The sequence below is a fragment of the Amblyomma americanum genome, chromosome 4 (genome assembly GCF_052857255.1).
Source record: "Amblyomma americanum isolate KBUSLIRL-KWMA chromosome 4, ASM5285725v1, whole genome shotgun sequence".
NCBI lineage: Eukaryota > Metazoa > Arthropoda > Arachnida > Ixodida > Ixodidae > Amblyomma > Amblyomma americanum.
This window is the reverse complement of record NC_135500.1, coordinates 204,223,471-204,250,298: the sequence shown is the minus strand read 5'-3', so window position 1 is coordinate 204,250,298 and position 26,828 is coordinate 204,223,471. Positions and strand designations below refer to the sequence as shown.

At 50.2% G+C, this 26,828-nt stretch overlaps 2 protein-coding genes across 8 annotated transcripts in view; one reads left to right on the top strand and one right to left on the bottom strand.

The window, feature by feature from the left end:
• The window catches only part of LOC144129129 (uncharacterized), a 69,116-nt gene extending 62,634 nt beyond the window's left edge, over nt 1-6,482 (top strand). For all 7 annotated transcript variants that reach the window (XM_077663052.1, XM_077663056.1, XM_077663055.1 and 4 more), the window contains 2 exons: nt 5,065-5,145; nt 6,123-6,482. In XM_077663052.1, coding sequence (XP_077519178.1) covers nt 5,065-5,145; nt 6,123-6,292 — 251 coding nt within the window. In that variant the 3' untranslated portion in view covers nt 6,293-6,482. The remainder of the gene's footprint in view (nt 1-5,064; nt 5,146-6,122) is intronic.
• Nucleotides 6,483-7,363: 881 nt separating this feature from the next.
• Nucleotides 7,364-26,828, bottom strand: part of LOC144129132 (uncharacterized) — a 43,533-nt gene continuing 24,068 nt past the window's right edge. The window contains exons 2-4 of the mRNA XM_077663059.1: nt 20,264-20,482; nt 15,596-17,950; nt 7,364-10,167 (exon numbers count right to left, since the gene is read on the bottom strand). Coding sequence (XP_077519185.1) covers nt 9,725-10,167; nt 15,596-17,950; nt 20,264-20,482 — 3,017 coding nt within the window. The 3' untranslated portion in view covers nt 7,364-9,724. The remainder of the gene's footprint in view (nt 10,168-15,595; nt 17,951-20,263; nt 20,483-26,828) is intronic.

Genomic DNA, 26,828 nt, shown 5'->3' with positions numbered 1-26,828 from the left:
TGTAACATATAAGCGTGGCAGTGTTGCCGCTGACGCACAGCTTAATAGCTTGATTAATTTTTTCTTTGCTTGCAACGGCAGTGCTTATTTTCAACGGCACTGATGTAAGACGAGCTCTGACGCTGACGGAAGTTACTTGGTTTCGCAGTCAGCAGCGACCCCTTTCTGGACGTCCTACTTCTGCGCTTTTCTCAAGCTATTCGTCTTATAATATTGTGCAGAGCCATTACTGCTCAGGGTTAAGCGTCTCCAAAAAGAAGCTCCGGCCCACAGTCCGTATGCCTTCCAAAGAGCACTTTCGCCTTCCAAGATTCGGGATCCTGAAGAAAGCACGTGCTTACGCGTAGACAGAGCATTCTTGAGTTAGCCTCTATTAGTCTCCAGCTACCCAGCCCATTGTTTTGTGTACCCTGCCTTGTTTCCGGAAAGATATGCTCAGTAGCGCATAGTCGGGTCTTTACTCGTACCTGCAAGCTATAAAAAACACAAGATGTGCCAGAAATCTGAATGTGGTGACACCGCTCGGCGCATGAGAGAGCTCTACTGTGCAACGCAGGCGAGCAGTTCCTTATGGTTCGCCGTATCATGGAGACCACTGCCTGGTTGTTGCTCTCGCTGTTCAGGCGCATTTTTGGTGAAAATCACTGGTGCAACATAGACGAATTGCGCAGAATTTATTTAGTCCTACCAGTTACGGAGCTCCGTATCAAAACCCGGGCATGACTGGCGGCCAGTGTCTCGACAGTTAGCAGACTGAGGCGCCACCTCTGAGCTGGGCGGTCAGCTGTTGGTCGCGACCTGCATCTGTCCTCTCTCTACTAAATACTAAAACCATGTTTTGACGTGCTCTAAGCAGTTATTCCGAAAGGCACAGGTGGCGCGACAGTCTGTTAATATCTGGTTTTGTCTCTAGTAAGAGCGCCGGATTTTTTTTATACAATAGCCCCCTGTGGAGTTCTGAAACTGGTATGATCAAAGAGCTGTGCTGCACAAGGCCTGAAACAGAACCACCGACATTAAATATAGTGTCTACCTTTGGCAAGGGCAACTGGCACCTCTGTTCGGAACGCCTTCGCTCGACGACCTTAGAGCCTCGAAGGCGACCCCGGCTTCTCTGCTTTGGGCGGGCCGCTCCTTGAATCGACCCAGTGTAATTTATACGCACTCTGCGTGCGCTACCGCGGCTGTGTTCTTAACCAGTTCGTCACGGATCTCGGTAAAGACGGCGGTGGGATCTGATTATACCGTCTCGAAGCCACAGCCGCAGGCGATACGCCCCCCCCCCCCCCCCCCCTCCCCCCCTCGAGCCGATGCAGAGCGATTGTTGGCGGCGCCATCACACAGGGAAAATGGCCAAGACAGTCTTATTGTCGGTAAACGCCTAGTCGACTGCACTCCCATGATTTTCCTGTCATTCTGTACGTGATTTCTGCAGACAAAAAGCTACCGCTTTCTTCTTATACTGATGTAAATCATAAAGTGATTATTGAAACGTCTTAATATGATTTAGTCTAACAGTCTGTAGAGTGCACATATATGGTTGGCTTACGGGGTTTAACGACCCAAAGCGACTGAGGCTATGAGGGACGCCGTAGTGAAGGTCTCCAGAAATTTCGACCACCTGGGGTTCTTTAACGTGCACTGACATCGCACACTACACGGGCCTCTAGAATTTCGCCTCCATCGAAATTCAACCTATTGCTTTGAAATGTTTTAACAGCTCGGTCGACTGTTTGCAGATATTTTTATGAAGGATGCACTGTGCTCTGAAAAGAACATGTTGCACGACAAAGCTCTCTTTTCTTGTCTCCACATATTCATAGGTCAGCTTTTACAGAGTACTTCCTTGTTTGCCCTGTGAAATATTCATTTGTCCAGCAGGATCTGTGTACTCCTGCAGTGGCCGCCGAAATCGATACCGAAGCTGTTAGGGCATTCAGCGTTTGCTTTCCGCTGGGAATAAATTGACGCTCGAATAACGCTCCAGCAACGGGCGCAAGTTATTTTAACGACGGTTTCTGTTAGCAACGCAGAATTAATTGTGCGCAAATTAACCAGGCATCTGAGCCAAGTCCAAAGTGCTGTGCGGCAGCTGCAGCGGCGGAGCAGAGTGAGGTAGTTGCTTTAGGTTTTCAAAAGATGCATACATACAAACAAACTGTCGCAATATTAAGATGTGTCAGACCTTATAAGTTAAAGCGAACGAAACACCTTTTCTGGCAATGTGTTTGGCGCCTGATCGCCTTTTACAGATCACTTAACCGCTCATAGCAAAGTGGACAAATTAGAATTTCCACTATGCCAGCTGCCCTGGTATTCGTACTGCACAGACAACCGTGGCCCCATCTTGCAATGACCTACTCCGCCTCCCCCTTCAGCCGCAGTAGACGCCAAGGCGGAATGTCGGCCATCAGAGCAGCAAAACTGAGGAGGGCAGCAGAGCTGGCTCTCATTTACACCTACTGTCATTGAGGAGAAATGCCGAAGGAGAGGGGGAGTGGGTAAGCGGGAATCTTTTCCTGCATGTTTCAGATTCCTCATTCGCGATAACATCGCGTACTACACTGCGAGCTGCCCCTTCCGAGTACCATCGCACTGAGCGCGCCGTCTCTGGCTTGGAAAAATAAAGTAACAAGGGACGTCACCGGGCTTTTGCTTGTGAATTCTTGACGACTTTGTTTATGCTGGCTGTCGGTAAAACGGCTCGTGCGACCCAATTCACAAGCGTGCCCTTTGAGGGACACCTCAGCATGCTGTCTCTCGGCGTTCCCTTCTTTTCTTTGCTGGTTTGTTTCCGCGCTCCTCCCTCTTGGTTTTCTATCTCTCTCCCACCTTCCTCTCACCGGCGTCCGGAAGCAACCGGTTGCGCACTCGAGCGTTACTTCCTTGAAAAACCACGAAAACAAAAACAAACAAATAAAAACAACGACGACAACAGAAAAAGAGGTTCTGTCCTCCCGACTGCGGGCCCCACACGGGGTAAGCAATTACTACGGCGTCGGAAGCGGAACCGGTCATCCGGGTAGTTCATTTAGGAGATTATCTATCGCCGGAGCCAGCCGCCGGATCGTGCCCCACCGTAGATCAGCGGTGGCCCGAGTCGCGCCGCCGTAGCCGCAGAAGCAGCAGCAGCAGCAGAGGCTGCGCCGCCACTGTGCCTAATGTCTCACGGTCACGGCCGAACCCTGCCGCGCGGCCGGCGCGCTCCGGTGGACGACGGCCGGCTGCCGTTTCGGTGCCGGAAGCGAGTCACGTCCCGAGCGCGCTGCTGCTCCGGAGGCTGGGGCACGCAGTAAATCCGCGCGCGGTTAACGAGACGGCAATAAACCACTTAGAGATGCTTAAAGGGGCGAAGCTGGGCGAGTCGTCCGACAACCGCTTGCCAATTGTGCAGGTCGCGTGGCAAACGGGTGAAGAAGGGAGGGCCGAGGTAGTGTGAGCTTGCCAGAAAACAATCTTTCATTAGTGCTATTAGGGGCGGAAAGCGACAGTCGTCCCTCCTGTCTCTAGGACGGTGGTTATATACATTTGCTACTTTTCTGTCGCTCTCCTTCATTTTACTTTTTGGCCTATGAATGATTTGCTTCTGCGTGTGTGTGTATGCAGTGACAACGCAAAAACCCTCGTTAATATCAATACTCCTAAACGAGACGGGCGCGCGCACGTGTGTGTGTGTGTGTGTGTGTGTGTGTGTGTGTGTGTGTGTGTGTGTGTGTGTGTGTGTGTGTGTGTGTGTGTGTGTGTGTGTGTGTGTGTGTGTGTGTGTGTGTGTGTGTGTGTGTGCGTGCGTGCGTGCGTGCGTGCGTGCGTGCGTGCGTGCGTGCGTGCCGCAGTTACTAACAACTGAGGCGGTGTAATTCGTTTACCTCGGCCCCGCAGTCGAAAAACCCGCGCATTAGGTAAGCGCGCGGTTTGAAGAGCGCTTCCAAAAGCCCCTTTCACTCGCCCTCGGAAAGAATGCGAGCACCTAAAAATAAAAATAGGAGAGGCGAGACACTATCGACAAAACGGCGCAGCTTTATCAAATGGCGCCGTCAAAAGCGCATGCCTTCAAAGGCGACTACTGGACTGGTGGAAGGCACCGCGAACTTTCACGTTAACGTGCTTTCGTGCACGAGGATGGACGCTGCGACCGGCGGTTGTCCTTAGTCATCGACAAGTCTAGCAAACTGTAACACTTCGGGAGGTACGCAGGCCGAACGCTAAGCTCTGGATAATGCGTCACTTTTTTGTTGTTATACGAAAGGGTGCAATCAAGCTTAAGGTTCATTAGGGCGATGCATGATTTTCTCGCCGAGTGGCTTGTTGAGCTCTCCAATGACGTAGCGAAAAAAAGAAACGGAGTCACGACGGACCTGGCGGTCCCTTCTCTGACTATAGGGTGGCAGCGCTTTTCTCGTCATCGAATTAAAAGTGCTTGGTTCACGCGCTCAAGATTTCCAAGCTGCGGCTACATACAGCGCATGCTGATAATAACTGACACATCAGGTGGCGACGTTGCGATACGGATATCCTTGTTCACCACGGTGTAAATAATTAAAACCGTGTACATGGGACTGATGGCGGAGTGCATCGCAAATTGCTTCTCTGAAGCATGGTTTGTGGGCCGAGAAACAACTTAAGACGCTGTTGAACATCCATGTGATTAGACACATGTGGGTCTGTAACAACGCAGTGTTGATGCACAGAAGGCCGGACTCGATTTCGCCTGTGATGACTTCGTGAGGTGCGGATAAAGACACCGGCATATCAAAGTGATACACTGGCGAAACCTTTGTACGCGAATGACGAGCACTTGTCTACTGCCAAGAATCTGATGACGAGTAGGCCGACCTGCCACCGCTGGCTACGTCGTAACTGCGCTTAGTTAAATCATCCTTCTTAAAGCAGCTTGTTGCTTGGACTCGGCGAGAAACGTATGTACGGCCGCTCTGCATAGCTTGGAAAGCGCTGTTATATGGTTTGAAATGAGATCGATAACTAGTCGCTTCCTACTAATATGCTCACGTTGCCCTTCTACCCCCCCCCCCCCCCCCCCACCCTCCCCTCATCGTTCTCCTGCAGCGTACAATCATACCACGACGAAGAGTTGCCTGCCGGGGTCCGAGTACTTTAGCGAATTCAACGGGGCGACCGACATATGCGGTGAGCCCATTTTTGGAAGTCGCTGAAGCCATCTCACATATATCCTGCAACATATATACCATCTGCGCCTCTGTTTCCTAAAAGCCATGTTAGCATTTCACACTTCATCCGGGCTTTATAGCACCGCAAGAAGAAAACGTTGTAAGATAGCTGGCGTTATGAGAGACCTTATACGTATATGTTAAAGGTGTCCCGCCCGTAGTTGTGTTCTTGATGTAACTGCAACTCTGCAGTTTGGAATATTTTGCTTTTACGCTAAAGGCACATGTGGCCTCACAAAATTCCGTGTCACGCGGCGAGCCATCGCGTCGAGGCGATGGATGTAACGACCCGATGACGCAGAGGAAACCCAAGGATCTTTCCAGCCACAGGTAAGCACGGGTACAAACACAGCGCCCGTGTTGTTTCCAGCTCTCTCCATCGCCACAGCAGAGCGTTAGTTAAGGGAGTTTTCAGCCCTGGGCTCAGTCGCCATGTTAGGAGGGACTACAGGCAAGCGTCAAAAAGTAACCCGTAAACGTAGGCATATAAAAAAGAAACCCTGTTGCAAACAGCTCCTTTGCAAGTATGCCTGTTCTCCTCTTTCCTAGAGAGGGCGGAATACTATGCAAACTGGCTTCAGCGTGTGTTCGGGCAAACAGGAACTCGAGAGTTGGGGTTCAGTGCGATATTTAAGAACAGTATCCTCTATTCGGTCAGTATGGCCTATTGTATGAGAATAAACGGTGCGATAAAAGGCGAAACAAGGTGTCAATGAAAGGCCTTTTGTTGTCACGTTCTCACTGTGCCCAGTCTTTTCATTCATTCATTCATTTAGCCTATACTGATGGCCTCTTTGGTTTTTTTCACATAAAACACCGATAACCAGCTATTGCTAGTGCAGCTTTAGTTGCGTAACCTGACCACAGGCCTTTTCATAGGAATATTGCTCTCATGTCTTTTCTTTTTCGTTTTTTTTTTAACTTTTCCTTCAACAGTGGAGTGCCCTCCGGGGATGTACTGGTCTCAGGACGTGGGACAGTGCTTCCTCTGCGAGCAGGGATTCTACCAGGACAAACCCGGGCAATTATCTTGCGAGCCATGCCCAGCGAGCCCACCGGACCCCACGCTACTATCGCCATTCCTGGAGCAGCAATGCTTTCTATGAACGGCGCCGAACGCAGCGAACGGAACACCAAGTTTAGCCTCGCCAGGAGTGTCTTCGCTTTTTTCCCGACGGCTTGTTTTCGGCAGCGGCAAGTCGACCGCTGGGAGTGATTTGCCGTGCTTACCTCGGAGATGCTTGTTAATTTGAAAGGCGACAGAAAGACGATAATAAACGCGCAAAACCGGAAAAACACGGCATCATTTGTATCTTGCTCGTCATTCACTCTGACTTCCTGCATGTGTTGATTAGCGAGCGGCCTTTTAACTAGTAGGAAACGTTTGATGAAACTCATCTCTGCTGAGTTCTTATGATACGGCTGTCTACTGAAAAGTGCTGCCACCCAATAAGGAGGCATCTTCTAGCCGTCTTGTTGTTCAGTGCTTGTTCTTTTCCGGGCTGAAGGGAACGACTTTGCATCAACTCTGTGCGCGAGCTTCAACTTTTCTGCGGGCCAGTGAGAGGGAGCAGTAGATAGAGGTCGACAATTGATGGCTCACTATGTTTTTGTTGAGCTCCTTGCTGCACAGATTATATTCGCCTGTACTGTCCAAGCTCTAGACTCAATGGCGCATGTACAGACGTTATGAAAATGTCTTGTTCATTCAAGGCACTCGTCAAGCTGTAAGACGAAGACAACCTTTATCTCAGCCTTGCAAGGCCCTTTGTGTTTTAAGGGGGCAGTGAGCATTCCATTATGCTGCTCAAATGGAGACCGTGTGGCCCGAAGAGTTTTGACGAGGGGTGTAAGTGTCTGCATAATACCGACCTACTACCTAATATATTTGAAATTCGCGCGCGTGTTTGTGGATTTTCACAGACGCAAATGGCGGCGTCGAAAACGTTTTCTACTTTTTCTAAGCATCTTGTGTGTTTTTTTTTTTTTAGTCTGATCGGAGCTACGCATACAGCACGATTAGTGGAATGTTTAAATTGCTAAGCAGAACGACTTGATACGAGGCGGGAAAGCTTCGAAGCATCGAAGACAGTACAAATATCTTTAGGCCCTTGCGTCCACGTTAGTCCCAGCTTACATTTGCGCTGATGGAAGAGACTCAGACCAAGAGGCTTCGCTGTCTTAAAGAACTACAAGCTTTTTTTTTATTTTCTCGCATGGCTTCGCGAGACATTTTATACATATCTTGCGTGTAAATAAATACAAATTCTTGCGACGGTTGGCACGTTTATACAATGTCACGACAGGCACTTTCAATTCGAAGAATAAAGAGTGAAACAGGTGGCTGTAAAGCTCGTCAGAATGGCAGCACATTAACAAACAAAAAATGAAGAAACACATGTTCAAGAAGTGACTCAGCGACTTGTTTATATACATGGAAGACGAGGACTCCGCATAAATAAGGACACTATTGCACTAATGAAACAATGGCGAAGTCTATGAACACAGGCTATATAGAACGAACATACATCCTATAAAGCATGCAATGGCCGAGTATGCGTGAGAATGAGAGCAACTGGATAGGAGACCATCACACAAGGCACTAGAACAAATGTAACTGCATAGAGATGAGGAATGGCGCAGGTCACACGTAATGCACAATCTCGTGTTCGGCGTTTGTTCAACGGCACGTCTTCCATTCTCTTCTATAGACTCTCCTAGTATGCAATCCGCGTAAAAAAGCACACACACACGCACACAAGCATAGAGTTTGTAGGGTTGTAAGATGCTCTCTCGGTGGCAGTTTGCGCATCGCTAATGGTCAACACATAAAAAAAGATAGTAAAAAAACAAGACTAACAGCACCAGCGTCACAATAGCTCTGTAAAGTATTGTTCTCGTGTCGTCACAGCAACTCTCCTTCTTGTATACGCTCTAAACACTTTTTTTCTTTTAAACTGCAGCAGGATAAAAGAACAGCCTCGAAAGTTTGTACACATGATTGTTTTTTGTACCAAGGCACCAGCTGGCTTTCCGCAGAATCTGCAGTCGTTATTAGGTCTCAAAGAAGTTTTCTGACATGCACGACTTCATATTAAGGCCTCTCAGTTGCCAAATTATCTGTTTAAAAACAACAATTGTACTCGCTTATCTCGATAAGTATAAAAGGAGCTAAGTTTCTAAAGCCATTCTCTGGCACAGGTGGTGCTCGCACGCTCGCTAAATATGGCCACGTAAATTCGTAAAAAGATTATGAAACGCTGAAAGACAAGCATAAAAAAAGCACATTTCTTATTATCTTAGCTCCTACCTCTTAAATGTCCTTTGGCACGTGACTTGTCTCTAGGCCTCTTTCTGGCATAGACTGACCAGACATAGTCTTGAATTCCGCTGTTTTGAACATAGTACGTACCTTCAATATGCTCCAGCTACATTTAGCAAAATAAAGGTGCGTTATCGTTTTCACGCGTCTTGACTGACAAGTGGAATCAGGAATCTTATTCATCGGATTTTTTCTCCTTCTTTGCATAGCTTTATGTCATCGTCAGTTCTCTGTGTGTGAGCCAGCGGTAACTCAGAAACGTGGCCGGCACGCATAGCGGCTCCAAATCGCTCAACAAAGAAGCCCGAGTTCGGTAAGCGGGAAATGAAAAAAAAAATCGCCCGGGCGCTCACTAGAGTTACGATAGAATGAGCACCGCATTGAACGGTGCAGTGAAGCCTTGCCACAATAAAGCAACCTACAATGAAATTGTGGATACCGTAAACATAAAAAGAAAAAAAATTGCATCCTTCTCACAGGAGTTTTACACCTAACATTTAGGGCATGCACAAAAGAATGATGTCAGCTGCAACGACAGCAGCAAAATAATTTAAAAAGAAAAGGATGCTTGCTTTCTCGCTTCGTTGTGACAAGATTTCTTGCTTCCCGCAGACGCGACAACGTCAGAAAAATAAAAAGAAATAGTCTGTGTATCTTTTCCCGCGCACAACGAAATATGCAGCAGGTAAGTCTTTCGCGGCATGATGTGTTCCTCTGCTCCGACGAGAGTATCGTACGATATATTTTACCTCGCGTGATTTTGAATTCTGTTCAGGAGGACTCAATTCGTCAATCTTGGTTGCATTCAATTCAATTCGATTCAGTTCAATCAATTCGATCCGACACGAAGTGTTCAATTACTATCATAAGATACATTTTAGCTGGCATGGTTTTGGATTCTGTTTAGTCGGATTCAATTCGTCAATCTCGGTTGAACTCCATTCAATTCGATTCAGTTCAATCGGTTCGATCCGACACGACGTGTTCAATTCCCGAATTCCTGTTCCTGTCGAATGTAATAGGCAAACAATCCGGTGCAGAGGATTCCGCGAAGAAAAAACTGCGTCACGGCAGCAGTTAAAGACACACCTGCCATAAAGAAAGACATCCTAGAATTCGACCGCGTCGCATCGTGACGCGCGGCACTCGTGTCGTGTCCGGGTGAGGAAAGCAAGCTGTGCAGAGGCAGGGGGGGGGGGGGGGGGGGGCGTTTGCCTTAGCTCTCGTCCCTGACGCACACGGGGTGTTCGCCTATCCACTGGCGCTGGCGGCAGTAGAGCGCGTCCGACTTTGCGTACTTGAGCCGGTAGCCCAGCAGGCACTTGTAGCGCGCCAGCACGTAGTGGCTGTGCGGCGGCTTGCTCAGCACCTTGCGCTCGTACTTGAACACGTAGCCGTGCTTCACCTTGGGCGCGCCGTGGAAGGTGCGGCCCAGCCGGCGGTCCTGCAAGCAGCTCTGGTCGTAGGTGGCCTTGTTCGACGAGTGCTTGGTCGAGTTCCTCTTGCCCTCGGACGACTCGGAAGACGTGTCCTCGGTGCTCACTGTGGTCAGCGGGATGCTGTCCTCGGGGGCCTGGTCGCCCTGCATGTCCTCTTCGTCATCGTAGTCGTCCTCGTCGTCGTCGATGGCTGCAGTGGCGTCGTCCTCCGTCGACAGGGCTGCGGGTAGGAAATAAGAACAAAAAAATGCACACCTCTCTTTAATACCCTTTTCCCTTCCGGCAATGATGAGGTATGGTGCGGTAAGACATTGTAAGGTATTGCTTTGGAATGGGACGATACGATGGTGTACGGTATGGTACGGTATTGAATGTTATGTTAAGCTTCCCACGCAGATTAGCATGCCAGCGATTTTTACACGTCGGCTAAATTTTTCTCTGCCTTTCTATTAAAGGGTTTCTCTCTCTCTCTCTCTCTCTCTCTATGGCATGCATATTGAGGAAGTCAACAGTCATCGAAACCAAGCAAAGCATGGGGGAATGTTTTATTTTTATATAATTTGCGGTGTCGATGAATGATGGAAAATTAATGGCGTAATCAATTTATGACTGAAAGAATTGATAAGAAGACATAGGAAAAAACAAGCACATGCCGCCAATGGGATCCGAGCCCACGACCTCTGTACAGTCGTGTACGGTGTTCTGGTATGGCAGCCTAAGGTATGGTATGGTACGCTATGGTATTGTATGTCTTGCTTTTTGAGATCCAGAGTGCAAATGCTACTCTCGGAGTATAAGAGATACAATCTCGCCTCCATCGAATACCGCGGCCGGGATTCGTTCCCGCTACGTTCAGCTGAGCAGCTGAACAACTTGGCTAATGCACCATCATGGCGCCCCTTTCTCTGTGGAGACTGCATGCATATCTTTGCCGTTAACATTAAATAAATTACCCTTGAAGAGAGCACTTACACTGTCTGCACCACGTCGATCAGAACTTATGTAACGACGATGCATTAACTTGCGCGAGACACCTCGCGCTATACGTGCCCTAAAACGGCCCTTAGGCATGTAAGTGCTACAGCTCATGATAAAGAGACCGCGTCGTTGAGCTAAAACGATTGTGCACTAGACAATAGCAGGATACAACTCAAATACGATGCGGCACGTGCTCGTCAAAGGAGACCTTCCAACCAATGGCGTCGACCTATTGTCGTGACGTCATTGTCACCCCCCCCCCCCCCTTACGGCCGTTAGCAGCATCCCACAGTACACATGACGTCATTGGTTGGAGGATCTCCTCTGACGGGCATCTGTCGGCTCGTTCTTTAGCTCAATCCGACTACAGGAGGCACGCTTCTACAGGAGGGACGACCGGTCCTTCTTACTGATATTTCCTACACTCTCTGATCATGCTCGTTTGAATGAACGCTCCTCCGGAAGCATCGCATCGTAACTCGAAAGTAGAACGGTCGATAATTGGCCAAGTTGGAAACCATGCACAGTGAACCGAAGCGCGCAGCACAGGATGTGCACGGAAGAAGGGCGTCTACCAAAGCGCTCTAACGTGATTCGTATATTATTTAAAAAAAAAAAACCTGCCTTGACCTCACACACGGGATGTAAACACAGCAAAATGGTACATTATTTACGGCAAGCGCTGCTCAAGAAAATTCTTTTCCACTCAGCGGAATCGATGCCTGGTATACGCATGAGTCGTAACATGTAACTTCGCACTCTGACTCGCCCTCCTCCCTGCCTGCTAAAAAAAGGAAGGGACTGCATTTACACAACATATGCATTGAGGTCATTATTCCGATAAAATATCGATATATAATGGTATATAATATCGAATAAGTGTCGATAAAATACCGACAGTCCACGTCCTTCCCCCGTCCAAGACTTGCATCGCGAAGTTGCGTTCAGTCTGAGTACAAAAAAGCCCCACACGGAGGGTCAGTTGCCACCTGCGCCGCGTGCGACCTGAATAGGCATCTGCTAAGCTCAAAACACAAAACAGATGCACACTGAGCGGGTGCCTCGATGCCAGCTCCCCGGTTGCTGCCCGATGACGAACAGCAGTAATGGTATTCTCTGCCAAGACATCTTAACTCTGAGGGTTCCTGTCATGAGGAAAACAGATGAATGACACAAAAAAAACAATCTTTTATTTCTTGCGACTCCGCAGAGCGAGCGAACAGATTCGTAACTGCGCAGCTCTACTGAATTATTCGGCGACTCTACATGCAGCTTCAGTATTCGCAGCCTGACTCACGATCAACTAGTTGCGTCTTCCAGGCTTTCATTTTCCGACTGCTCGGCGAATCACGAAGCGGACGTGATTACTCTGGCTGGTGACGTCTGTCGAAAGCCCACCCATCTAAATCATCTACGCTAAATTCCATTTCGTTGTGGTTATGGCGCTCGCCTACTGGTCCGGAGTTCCCGGGTTCGAACCCGACCGCGGCGGCTGCGTTTTTATGGCGGCAAAACACTAAGGCGCCCGTGTGCTGTGCGATGTCAGTGCACGTTAAAGATCCCCAGGTGGTAGAAATTATTCCGGAGCCCTCCACTACGGCACCTCTTCTTCCTTTCTTTCACTCCCTCCTTTATCCCTGCCCTTACGGCGCGGTTCAGGTGTCCAACGATATATGAGACAGATACTGCGCCATTTCCTTCCCCCCCCAAAAAAACAATTATTATTATTATTAATATTATTATCACTCATTAAAAACAAACCGCACTGAAAGAACATTTGACCCTTTAGCTCAGCAGAACTAGGAATTGTGTTCAACCTTTGGTGTCGCCAGAACATGTATCAACGCAATTAAGACTCAAACGCATATCGGCGCGTCACTTTACGCGAGGCCTGCGCCGACAGATGGCAACGCGGTTTCCGAAGCCTCGCGCTGCTCGAACAAGGCGGAGTCTTTCAGCGCGTCCGCGCCCGCTGTGATAGGGTGCAGGCTTTCGCTGCCAGTAAGGGGGGGCCTTGTCAAGCAAGCGCTCACGAAATGTTTTCTCTCGTTTGCCCCTCGGCTACCGAAGGTAAGCGAATACGTAGTCGGGGTCGATAAGCGAGATGATGACGAACAAGAAGATCCTGCTGTGAGCATCAAGTTTCGCAGTCGCAGAAGAGGATAATAAGACGCTACTGTATACAGCTGAATCTCTATGCGAACGCCGCGTTCATCAGCCCGTTTGGTAACGTCTCATATTCTAAACTCTCTGCGGGAACTCGATCTCATAATGCTCTTGTTTGTCCTGCACGCGTCTGCGCGGTCTTTCATGGCAAGAATGACTAATCTTTTTTTTTTTTTACACTGAGCGGGAAATGTCATTGACCTTGGAACTGAAGCTGCCGCTGGCTCACGTATAACCACGAATGTGGTTTTCGCTTCCGTGTATCCTAGAGTCACTAAATAAAGACTTAGAGTATCGGCACTATTTTCTTCTATTGCTCTGTGCCGCCGCCACGATCATTGGTCAGTTTGCATCACGTGATATTTGTTTACACTGCGACGGTTCATGGGGGCTGCCATTTTGTGGCTTATGCGTTTTCAGTCGGGCAGCTGTGGTAGTCCTAGTGCTGCGACGCTGCGAGTGCTGCCGGTGACCGACTCAGTGACCAGGGATTCCGCGCCTCGCAGCATTTCACCTCAGCACGACGAAAGCATAAACTGAAGGCAACAGCTGTACCGTTTGCATCTGAGCGGCTCCATGCCGTACGGCTACGATCCCCGCCGCAGCGCAGGGTGGCTAACAGCGTTGTTTACAAAATGGCCGGGCCAAAGTTAGCGGCGAGGTCGCCGAAGCGGCAATCTGGCAACAATGATAAACAACAAAATGGCCGCCCCTGCTTACCGCCGTGCTGCAGTGACGGTACTCTAAGTCTTTATTTAGTGACTCTAGTGTATCCAATGATCAGGAGTGACGCACTTGTGTACAAACTCTGAGAATTTTTCAAGACATTAGGTTGAGAGGGGCCGGATTATGATGGCGACCAATGGGTTCTCGTACTGAACCCACCCAGTTTTTATGCTCTGAATAAATGTTTCTCCTCCTCCTCAAGACATTAGCGCGGTCGCAAATAAGACTGATCACTTTTGGGCGGTGCGTTCACCGCGTCTGCTATTCCTGTCAAATCGAAACGGTAAAGCTTTTGGCGCTGCAGCTAGCACTTTCTTTACGTCTTTGTATTTGGCGGTGATAGTTTCGACCAAGCCGATGTGTTTACCGAAAGCTTGTTCAGTTCTCGCTTAAAAACTAAACCCCAATCCTCAACTGACTAAAGAGAAGGAAAACCGTCAGTGTACCGTGCGACGTCAGTGCGCATTAAAGAACCCGAGTGATCTAAACTAATCCGGAGTCCTCCGCTATGGCACCCCATTCGCTCTGTCATCCTTCATGCCCTCCTACGTCCCTAATTTAACCGTGCGGTTCAGGTGACCGGCCAGAATGCTTAACAACAGTTCCTTCATTTTCCTTAAAAACATCAACATTTCCATTTTCCAATCGATCGAATCGCACAGTATACAAACGACGCGTACGTGCCTTGCACTCTGTGTATTTTCGTTCGAAACGCATCACTCTCTGTTGGATGCCGTGAGTTCGGATCCTACCGGCGGCATGTGTTTGTTTTTTCTTCTAAATTCTAATGAGTTAGCTTCGAGCCATAAAATGATTACACTATTAATTCGAAATGAATAACACCACAAATTTAAGCAATAAGTAGACGCATTCCCTTATTCTTTCCTTGGTTTCTGTGAATTTTGGCTCCCTTTGTATGTATGCTTATAACCAGCTCCTCATTTCTCTACTCTTGTCTGTCATTTGTAGTGACGGTGTGGAATGTTTGTTTATTACTTGTATTAAACTCACATTTTTTTGTTGCACTTGCTAAATAAAAACGCACCTACAGGGATCGACATGCCCACCAATTCTGGGAAAAAGCATTTTTGAGCGGGACTACTGATCCGGAGTTCCCGGGTACGAACGCGACCGCGGCGGCTGCGTTTTTATGGAGGAAAAACGCTAAGGCGCCCGTGTGCTGTGCGATGTCAGTGCACGTTAAAGATCCCCAAGTGGTCGAAATTATTCCGGAGCCCTCCCCTACGGCCCCTACTTCTTCCTTTCTTCTTTCACTCCCTCCTTCATCCCTTCCCTTAAGGCGCGGTTCAGGTGTCCAACGATATATGAGACAGATACTGCGCCATTTCCTTTCCCCCAAAAACCAATTATTATTATTATTATTATTAAACCGTTTATGAACGCAATTTTTTCACGTAATGTAAGATTTCACTGTAACAATCAATATATCCGCAGATCACCAGACGGCAGTTCTGCATTTTTGTTTCTATGAACGTTTTTGCTACCGTCAAAATCGTTCCTCATTGGTTTTCTATGGCAGTCTTAACTGTTCGATGCGAGCGGTGAAAATTAACACTGAAAGAAAGATTTTGCTACATATCAGAACTTACCCTTATCTTCAATATTTCCATAACACTATCTTACAATTTTTCACTGTTCGAGACTTCTCACCAAGAATGTTGGACATGGCGCACAAAAACTGAGCAAGCTAGTCCTGAAATGGCAATAAGATTACGTAACGCCAGTATACGTGGGGGGACAGGCAAGTGCACACTCACACTTGGTGTGGTGTGAGGCCGGCCTGCGGTAGAGGTCCCTGTACCGGCTGAGGAACTGGTTGGCCCTTTCGGGGTCTGTCTCCTCCTTGACACGTGCTTGGCGCAGGTCCCTCAGGAAACTCGCGCGCAGCTCTGGCGACAGTCGGCTCATCAGCTCCAGGTCCTCACGGCTGAGCCTGAGCGCGCCGCTCGTTCCCTCGGTGCCATGCTCCCGCCACTCAGAGTGATGTTGGCGATGATGTTGGTGGTGGTGCTGCTCCTGGCCGTGGTGATGCCTGTGTCTGTGCTCGTGAGCCTGAGGGTGACGCACATCTTCCGTGGGCCTTTGCCTCGCTGCCTGCAGGGAACCGGTCCGCTGGGCCAACTCGTACTGCTGTCTCAGAAGTTCGGTCTGCTGGCCCGCCTTCTCTCCCGAAAGGACCTGCACGGGCCGGCCGAAGTGGTCGAACGGTGGAGATGTGGACGGACCGGGCTGTACGGGCCTGCGGTCGAACTCTACCGGCCTCCCTTCGGCGTATTCCTCACCGGGCCTCCTGTTCAGCCGCGCTTGGTACTCCTCGTACTGTCTCCGCAGCATGGCTTCGGCCTGGGCGGCCTTGTCTCCAGTCAGAACCTGGACTGGGCGTCCGAAGTAGTCAATGGGCCTCGACGTGGCCAGGTGCCTTGGAGGCTGCGGAGTAGGGTACAGCGGTGATGTATCTCCCCTGGGGGGTCGAATGTCACCCCTACGATCGTCTTCGCTGAGGGTTTGCCTCGGGAAGTACTCGTCATCGGGACGCTTGCGGGCCTCCTGGAAATCACGCTGGTTGTCACGCATTCTTTGCTGGACCATCTCGTACTGCCTCTTAAGCAGGGCCTCTGCTTGAGCAGCCTTCTCACCGGTGTGGACCTGCACAGGCCTGCCGAAGTAGTCGATCGGTCGCGAAGTCACCGGCGGGGGGTTGGAGGGAGGAGGGTCGAATCGAACCGTCGACTCCTCTCGGCCTCTGAATTCTTCCAGCCTGGACACCTGAGCACGTCTGTGCTGTTGGGCCTGCTCGTACTGCCGCCGCAGGAGAGCGTCCTGTTGGTGGGCCTTTTCACCAGTGAGGACCTGCACAGGGCGGCCGAAGTAATCAACCGCTGAGGACTGGGAACGACGTTGACCGTCAGAGGAGCCAGCGTCGTGGTCGTACGTTTCCCGGTCGCCCTTAGGTCCCCGTGCGAGGGGCTCCTCTCCCCGTTCGAAAGTCACGGTGCGAGGAGGAAATCTGTTACGATTACGTTCCTCCTCCCGGCGTCTTTCTTCTTCGCGGCGCAGTTCTTCACGACGTCGCTCTTCCTCACGGCGTCTATCCTCCTCACGGCGTCGGTCCTCCTCGGAGTCCTCGCCGTCGTAAGGGCTCAGGTCGCCCCTGTGCGTCGACCTGTACTGAGTGGTGTCGCGTCGGTCGTCGGCAATGGGCTCGTCGTCTTCGTCGTCATCGTTGTCCTCATCATCGACGTCGTAATCGTCTTCGGAGTGAAGGTAACTCCTCTTAAAAGCGCGGCTGACTGTCTTGTGGGTCGTCGTCTCCTCTCCGTCGGAGCCGCGAGAGGTCGTGTGTCCACGTTCCCGCGCCCTCCTCTCCGAGCTGTAGCCGCCAGAGAGACTCCTCCAGTAGTCCGATATGTCCGACTGCTTCCTCCAAGCTTCCCTAGGAGCAGCCTCCGTGACTCCCGACTCAGTGTCCGACGCCGGAGATTCGACGGTCGTCTTGACGCCGTCCTCGTTATCATCGACGCGGTCGTCCCTGGACGCAGTTGGTGAGGCACCTTCTCCCGAGGAGCGGCGACCATGCGCCAGCCGCGACGCGGAGTACTTCGTGCTATGATCTTTGGGGCTGTCCTCCCTCCACTTGTAATACTTCTTCAAATGTGGAAGGCTCTCGGCATCGGCTGAGTGGGACGTCGCCACGGTGTGGTGCGAAGAGCCGTGCTTCGCGGCTTCCACGGAGTCAGGTGACGGCGTCGGCACTTCGTTGTCCTCGCTTCCGGCCGACTCCAGCGGGTCCTGTTCTCTGGAGCCTCGACGGGTGTCGTCTTCATGCCTGTTCCTTCGCACGTCTTGTTCCTGGTGATGCCTCATCTCGGCGATCTTGACCTCGTCGTCGATGAGCTGCTGCTCGGTGGCCGTCCTCTCGGTCGCTTCCTTCGAGGATCCGCTCACCGAGAAGACGTGGCTGGCCCTGTGATGCGGCTTCCTCCACTGGCCGTTGATGAGCGGCAGCTTGTCCTCCTTGTACATGGAGTCCCATTCGAAGGGCTGCCGACCGGCGTGGTTGTGCTCTAGCTTGCCATCACCGTGGTGCGAGAGCATCGTACCGCGTCTTGTCCCTATTGCAAGGAAACAAAATAGAGTGTCCCTATTAGATACCATTCGGCAGCAAAGTTTGTTGAACGTGCAGCTGTTAAAGCGACGTTAAAGACAAGCATGAAGTCATATACACTTGAAGTGTTGCTTATGTCCTGTGCAAAATATGCATAAAGTTCTCGCTATTTTGATAAGGAATCCAAGTTATGAGCGGATGAGTAGCACCAACTTGTTCCGTTCTGTACGTCATTGGAGAGTAGGTCTTTCACACTTGCTTATCAGGCATTAAATCGTATTATGATTTTTTACCTGATGAGATCAATGACTTTTGTAGCCATAGATACGTTACGGTAGCATTTGGAGCCTTCAGCGTGGCGGCGCACCACCCTGTGGCTGCGCCGCCACCCTGTCACGTGGTTGGTCACGTGGTGCGGAGCAGCTGCTGGCGGCGCGGCGCCGTGGCTGATCACGTGGTTCGTCACGTGGTTGGTCACGTGACCAAGTTCCACTCGGCCAGCTGTAGCTATCGCGTCACTCCAGGTTTAACCAGAACTAAACCGCCGCCCATTTTTTCTGTACGGCCATTCAGGCACGATTGCCACCAGCGTTGGCATAATTTATTGTCATCGCTTGCGATGTTATGAGTCGCAGTGTGACCAGCAACTTTCGCGAAGTGGTTTTCTTTCCGAATGCAGTGTGCCAGTTTCTCATTGCATTGGTTGTGACCTGAGACGAAAAAATAGTTGTATGCGGAATTTCGTTGACAATGTGTGCCTACTCCAGTGCATAGGTCTGTTAATTGCGGTGGTCCAGGAACCAACGTACTATATAGCGAGTTAAAAGGAAGCCTGTAAGACCTTCCGTGAAAATAGGCTTCTTTAAGCTACATAACAATACCCCTCCCCCACCCCCCCCCCCCCCCCCATTAAAAAAATGGCTTGAACAAAAACTATATCTGTTCGGTGCACAACTATAACTGATTACAGTGCAAAAAAAGAAAACCGGAACCCGCAGGACGTGTTTCCATTTAGTGCTGAGATCCCATCTATCACTACGATAATTTCCAGCGTGCCCTCAAGAAAGAACTCCCCATAAGACTTTACGTGTCAGGTTTCTGCCAGTAGAAAGTGAAAGATGTTTACCGTTTGATATGTTTATGCTCGTAGGCCTCCACAGTTTGTGTAAAACTAGAATGTATATTTGCCATGCAGATGTGAATGAGTGCGCAGACAAAGGGAATTTCATTGAAAGTACTTCGTTTTCCAGAGAAGTGTATCTGGCGGGAAATGAAGCCCCCATGAGGAACACCATTCTTCACTAATTAATGTATATATTTAAAAATTTTATTTTTACATGCCAGTCATAGTTTGAATGATGTGTTTTCCCTCTCTGCGTACTGCCTTCGTGACTTTAGAAGAAACAAATACAAAAAAAAGCGGCGATGGCCCAAGTTATGTAAAGCAGCGGTAAATTAAACTGACCTGTTTGCGCTGCCGGCAGTTAGAATTTCGCTCTGGGATAACGGCGTGGTCGGTTCTTTCCTGCTCTCTCTCATACGGATCTAGGAAAAGTTCAGAGTGTTTCGGATATGTTCGAGTTCACGTCCTTTTTAGAATTTCGCGTCATGTTCTCCTTTCGGTTCGGACCATGTGCGGCTTAGTTTGCCGAAAGTGTGAGCTAAAAGCATTTCATGCTTAAAAGCATTAAGACAGTGCACCTCTAGGACAATCGAGCAGAGGCCTGAAAGTCTTATTTTTCTCTTTGTCAGAAATACGGCAAACCTGTAGCCCCCTCCCCCTTATTTATACTCGTGAAACCCTAAAGAAATTCTCAATCTTCATGGTGTGCTCGAAATTCGTATCACCGAATCTGCATTTCCCTCTGCTTCGCTTTGCTTTTTGTAATTTTTATTCGACAAATGAACAGTAAGACGCACGCTTGGAAAAGTCGCTGGGGATGTTGGACAGCGTTAGAAGGCGAGCAAGCGAGTTTCTCTAAGAAACCCACACAACGAGCCGATATAAAAATTGCTTTTCTTTGTTTGCAGCGGCTTTGGTTCACGACGTTGAGATGCGAAAAGTTCTCTAGCTCTAAATTTTCCAGCACGTTGACACTTTGGCGTGTACGCTGCATGACTTCCATGATGGCCCACCATCCTGGACACCCCTCCTTTCCACCCACGACGAGCTCTATCTCCGAGCATCGTTACCTCGTTCGCGGAACGCCAAACACCCTCAACATTATTATCGTACTCAAGTACCGGACATGTGAGTTAAGCAGCGAGATTGGCATGTTCAGTAACAGATCCCAATCATAAACAGTCAGCGAACGTATACCGTTCTTGGCGAGGCAGAGGGGCGCAGGCCTGTTCCAGCTGTTGTGGTGGCAGACCGCTTGGCTGTGACCCCTCAGCGTGAAGCCCGGGTGGCACCGGTAGCGCACCAGGCGGCCCCGGTTGAAGATGAAGCTGAGGCCGTTCTCGGGCGATCGGGGCGCAGGACATCCCAAGTACACCTCCTCGCTTCGGGAGGATGAAGACGGGCTCGCCTGCAGTGCTGCAGAGAAGAAGGAGAGAGAGGGGCGGGGTTGATTCGAACCGACACGCTGAAGCATCAAAGACCATAATTCTTCCGTGGCACTCTACAAACAAGGCGACAACAGCAGCTCTGTCTCTTGCTCTGTGCAGATCCACCCTCTCTGCACGATTATTGTCGTGCTACAGCAAATCCCTTCGGCAGTGGCACGCAGATGGTCGCGTGGTGTCGCTGTCGCAGTGTCACCGCGTGCACGCCCACATGTATACTCATCGGAAGGGTTGGCACGTGATTATGAAGAGGCCACCCTTAAGCAAATTCTTTACACAGTCTATAGACTGTGCACAGGCTTCTGTCTAAAGTCTATAGACTCTCCGTGGACAAAGCCTAGAGAACAGTGTATAGGCAATACAAATTCTATAGACAGTATACAGACAATCTATATATTTATGGCCATACACCTTTAGAGATTTTTCTCTATAGACAACCCATAGACTACGAATAGACAAAAAGAAATATCTGCAGGAAGGCAACAGAGGCTATAAGAAGTCTATAGACTGTCTATAGACCATTATTATAAGGACACAGAGATTTCGGTTTTCGACGCCAGCAACTAAGATGCTTCCAGCTCCAGAAAGCCTGCTTCGCGAATAATTGGTTTAATAATTGGTTTTTTTTGGGGGGGAAAGGAAATGGCGCAGTATCTGTCTCATATATCGTTGGACACCTGAACCGCGCCGTAAGGGAAGGGATGAAGGAGGGAGTGAAAGATAAAGAGAAATAGGTGCCGTAGTGGAGGGCTCCGGCATAATTTCGACCACCTGGGGATCTCTAACGTGCACTGACATCGCACAACACACGGGCGCCTTAGCGTTTTTAAACCTCCATAAAAACGCAGCCGCCGCGGTCGGGTTCGCGAAGCTGCCGTTGTAAAAAAAAAAAGTAGAAGATCCTTTAGAGCTTATTAGAGTGTCAGCAGAAACTCTATTATAGATTGGGGAGCACCTATTTGTAGAAGCGTTAGAATACACGAGTACCGGGCTCCGCCTGCGCGGTGCTCGCATTTAAGCCTTCAACCCTGGTAGCACAGTTGAAGGTGGCAGCCCCCCTCGCCGTAAATCTCCTGCGACGCTATCCTCGAGAGCATGTGCTGAAAGGCGGAGGTCGCTCTTCGGGGCAGAGGGGCGCCGCAACGCCTGTACATCAGACGGCTTCATTTGTTCACAGCTGGCGGGATTCCAAAGCCCCACGCATTACACCCAACTCGAAATGCACGTGGGGTGCCTGGACCAGAGCGAGGAACAGACGTCACGCGAAAAGGTTGCTGGTAAAGAAGCGAACTTCAGGCGACCATAAATGGCTCAGTATGTACCATTTAACCTCGAGAACTGCTGGGCCAGCCGACGCAGACATTTAAAGCGCTTGCTACTCGAGCGACTTGCCGCCTTCTCTGCTACATGAAGTGTCCCGCCCAAGTACTGACACTCCAGATAACTTACACGGCTGCCGTTTCCACCTAAAACGTTACTTTCGCTAGTTATGCATGTAGTAGCATGTGCTTACTTTGCTACGAAGGAGCGCGCTCTGACAGTAGCATATTTGCAAAAAGGAAGTAACTGTAATGTAACAAGAATAACAAGAAAATAATTATTTCAGAGAAAGCCATCAATCCAGTCGAAGCAACGGTGTCATTGGTGGATAAGATGCCGGCTATGCCCCAACTTCATGACCTGCACTCTCCAGAGCTCATACCTCATCGAATCCTAAAATTCTTATCAACGAAAATAACAAATTGATGTAAGCGATACAAGACATGACGAGATGAAAAATTAAGTATACAGTGTGTCTTTTCTTGAAGGTTTGTCCACAACACGCCTAATAGTGCGAAGCGTATACGCTTCGTCAACGCAGCTAGCCCAGTCTGGCTCACAGTGATTGTTGTCCTAAGCCTGACACGAGACGTTACCGCCTGACACGAGACGTTACCGCACTGTTTGCACTGCGGGCGAGAACAAACCATCATCTTGGGGGCGTGGCTTCTAGTTTGCACGTGTATCCGGTGCCGAGCAATTAATAACCCTAGAAACCTCTCGACATGTTGTGTGGATCGTGGTCCTTGCCTTTATTTGCGAAGCCTTGAAGACAATTACCACACACCACCGGCTACATCGAGGTGAGATCATCGGCTGCAATATACACCGGCCCACTACTGGGCATTTGTCTTTGTTGCCTAACTTTCCACGCCTCCCGCCGACAAGCAAACCTGACGTCCTGCAGGGCTGTGGTCCCATGGGCTGTTTTTTTTTTCGTGCTATTTAAGAACGGAAACAGACGACACCGAACGCGCTGATGGCTGTGAGTCAGCCGACTCTGCGAGTCCAAACGCGTGCGCAAGAAACCCGCAGCTTCTAATTTTTCTCTTTCTTTACCGGGAGCTTAATACGTGGCTTCGAGTGCATCACGCGCACTCTGGAGTTGCGAGTGTGTGCTACCCCCGCAAAGTTGCAGCATCACGCCGAGTGTGACCCTGACATTGTGTCTGCTCGGGCGGCTCCTTCCTCCGGCGAATCGCGGCAGATTTGGGCTTCTCCGAGCGCGGAGAGCTGCTCCTCGAAGCGAGGACTGTCCGAGTGCCGCCGATGTCGCCTCCATATGAAGACGACGCTGTTGCGCCACGTCGGAGGGTTCTGCCGGCCTCGAGGAGGGTGACTGTGGGTCCCTCCCCGCACGCCCCCAACCATGGTCGACGATGTATGCGCAGCTTCTTACTACGTAGTGTGTGTGGGCTTCGCGATTCGCCCGGCGGGCAGCGCTGATGTAAGTTCGCGAGTTGTGGGATGACGCGATCTGATCAGTGGATATCTCACACTTCTGTAGCCATATACTGGTGACGAAATTTACTCTGTAGCTCATGTCTCGCCATCCAACACCTTCAAAGGTAACTCACACTTATCTCACCAAAGCAGGAGCGAAATTTACCGTGGAACTCGTGACTCAGAACCGATCTCGTTTATGCATCGAAAATTCAAGACCAGTAGATTCTTGCGCCGCCCGTGAAATTTAGGTGAACTGTTCAGAACTGCTGAAAGTTAACAGGACACGTGCAGCCCAGCCCCCTGCTAGCTATCGATCAGCTCTCGAAAGCCGACCACGCCTGACAGACGGCTCTTGAATTGGAGCTTCTTAACTGATGATGATTATAGATTTTTATGGCGCAAGGCCATCTGTGGCCGACGAGCGCCATGGCACAAGGGTTTTTTTTTTCCCCTTTTACTCAAGGTGGGGTCAAAGACCCATTTTCGAAGCATTTCACCGCAGGTAAGCCACCCACCACCCAGGTAAAAGCTTGTACCCATTCTATCACCGGTGGTTACCCGGCGGCATTGGGGATCGAGCCCCGCTTCTCCCGCATGCGAAGCGGATGCTCAACAACTAGACCACCCCTGCGGTCAGCTTCTCAACTGGTATCAGTAAATGTATCCCTAAAACAAGAGTGATGTCATGCGCTCTCTATTGATTTACAACTCAGAACCTTCGCTGACTTCCTTGTAACAAGCGCCCTAAACGGGCGTGCAGCTTTCCGCGCGGCTTATTATTAACAAACACGAAGACGTCGATGACGTGGACGAAAGCCATCTACATGCCAGAAAGGACGACTCTGCCTCGTCGTTGTCGTCGTCCAGCTGTCCAGTATCCCTGCTGCTGTTGTGCACGACGTTCCGAACACCTTCCGCGCAGTTGTCGCTGCTTCGCAGCGGGCGCATAATGATACCAATTACGCCGTCCACCGGCGATCAGATTGCGCCGACGCCCAAACGCATGCCTACCGAGGCGCTCGCGCATCGCGGAGAAAGAGTCGGCAACGCTCTGCCAACACGGTACGTGTGAGCGAAGGCCCGTGTCGAATCGAACTCGCCAAGAGCGTTCGAGCTGGAATGCCGGACTTGTCAACCGACGAGGAGGAGGAGGAGGAGGAGGAGGAGGAGGAGGAGGAGGGGATGTCCGAAGGATAAAAGAAAAAAGAAGTAACGAGAAAACACAGTGCGGCTACACCTAGCACAAGTATACTCTGCATAATCTCAGTTATGGTCAAACACACAAGTAAACTCGCGACGCCTTCCAAGAGGCAGTAATTGAAGCTCATGCACAAGTGAAACAGAGCAGTATCTGAGTCCATGACTCATGTCCGGACGCGAACCAGAAAGATTCGCGACGCCGAAGACAAGTTCCTGGAATGAAACCCTTCCGTCGCTTCCTGTACGAAAGTTTGTTTAGAATTTTATAGCCTACGGCTGAGTGGAATTGCACTTAAAGAAAAAAAAAGGGCCTTGATTGGTTTTTCAAGAAAGGTACGTCTTTCCGTCCATTTCGCAATGCGGCACACGCAGTTGCTGTTTTGTTTTACGAGAGGAGGCAACGCGTTACCGTTAGCACAACAAACGCATATTTTTTAACAGCTGTGTATACTATGTGGCTAGGACTACGTTGGCTTAGGGCTCGTACAGTGTACAGTCTTCGTCAAAAATATACAGGCCAAAGGGTTTGCTTCCAAAGCCGCGTATCTGACAGTCCTAAGCTCCGGAGCGTTGAGGGCTTAAGTTCCTGCCGCTTTCGTGTGATTGGGGTCCCTCAGTATGCATGAGGAGCCGCGCTGTAGGGCTCAGAAGGGGACCCCTTGGGCCGTGTACTTTTGACGAAGACTGTACATACACTGTCGCTTGCCCCAAGCCTCACATGTTGGCCTCTATCGAATCAACCTGTCCCGTAGGGGATGTAGCAGCAATTGTTCGCTCCCTTTGTGCTCTTTCTCAACCGCAACGCGAAATAGCGAGAGTGACCCGGCGGCTCCATTTGCGACTCGAATACCTGTGCGTTTACGGAACTACCGTGACCCCTTTCGCAGTGTTGCTGTCCAGCTACCTAATGTCACACAGTTTTAGTGACATCAGGTTAACGACACGACTACTTTCGCGCAAAACAAGAGGGCAGGCCGAGGCGCTTGACTCGGCGCGCCGCAGGCATCCGAAGCCCGGAGCGCCCGGGGCGCTTTCTGCGAAGGCCTGCCGCCCCACCTCGTGCACAACGAGGCCGCGCGTACAACAGCGACTGCTGCACCACCACTACAACCTAGATGGCTGGGCCGGGCCCGGACTTTCTCTGGCGCGTTCGCCAGACTGCCCCCCCCCCCCCCCCAACCCCTTCCAGCCCACCCATCGGGTGCGAGCGGTTCGACCAAAGCGGCCGCGACAAGGCACCAACACTAGCGCAGAAAGGAAGGGTTGAACGGTGAGGAGGGGGTTGCGAGGTGCGGAGAGATATTGTGCGGGCGTGCGGCGGCCACGGAGGGAGCGGCGCTGCGGACGCCGTCACGGATCGTGGGAAACGATGTGGGTATGCGGGCCTCGCTCGCGCGCCGCAACGCGGCCGTGCGTACGTCCAAGACACTGCAGGTTAAGCCATCGACACGGAGGGACTTCTCGTCACCCCTTCAACGCCAGCTGACGAGAGTTCTGCGCCCTAATTTTATTCTGAAGGGCAAAAGAAAGAGAAAGATTGTTCGTACGACGAGCCAAATTAAAACCTCCCGACGGTAAACCTGAAGATTCTCTTGAAATACTTGCACATCAAGAAGAGCAAAGGGGAGAACGATACACACACGAGCGCTGTTAGAAGTACTTGCTGCCTGGATAGGTGGTTCGTTCTGATGATGATGATGATGATGATGGATTTTTATGGCGCAAGGGCAGCTTCGGCCAAAGAGCGCCATGGCACAAGGTAGTTTTCATTGCACAAGGCGGGGTCAGAGACCCATTTACCAAGCATTTCACCCCAAAGAAGCAGAGCACCAGGCAGGGGAAAGCTTGCGCCCATTGTATCACCGGTGGGTACCCGCTTCACTTGTTTCATTCTAAGGAATCGACCCAGTATCTAATACTTCTGATAGCGCTCACGTCTCTCGCGTGTTCTCCTTTCGACGGCTGTCCACGTTCTGCGCTACAAGTAATGCGAAGCTTACTATAGCCCCTCCGTGTAAGCACGTGCAAGATTCTCGAACAAACATTTTCAAAATTGGAAAATTATAAGATACTGTTACGGAAATATTGAAGGTAATGGTTCGCTCTTCTGATATGTAGCAAAATCTTTCTAATCAAGTGTTCGCATCGATCGCATCGAACAGTTAAGACTGCCATAGACAACCAATGGGGAACGCTTTTGGCGATAGCAAAAACGTTAATAGAAAAAAAAGTTCAAGACTGCCGTCAGGTGATCTGCGCATATATTGATTGTTACAGTGAAATTTTACATTATATGAAAAAAAAACAGCGTTCGTCAACGGTTTCCCGCTCAAAAATGCATTTCTCCAGAA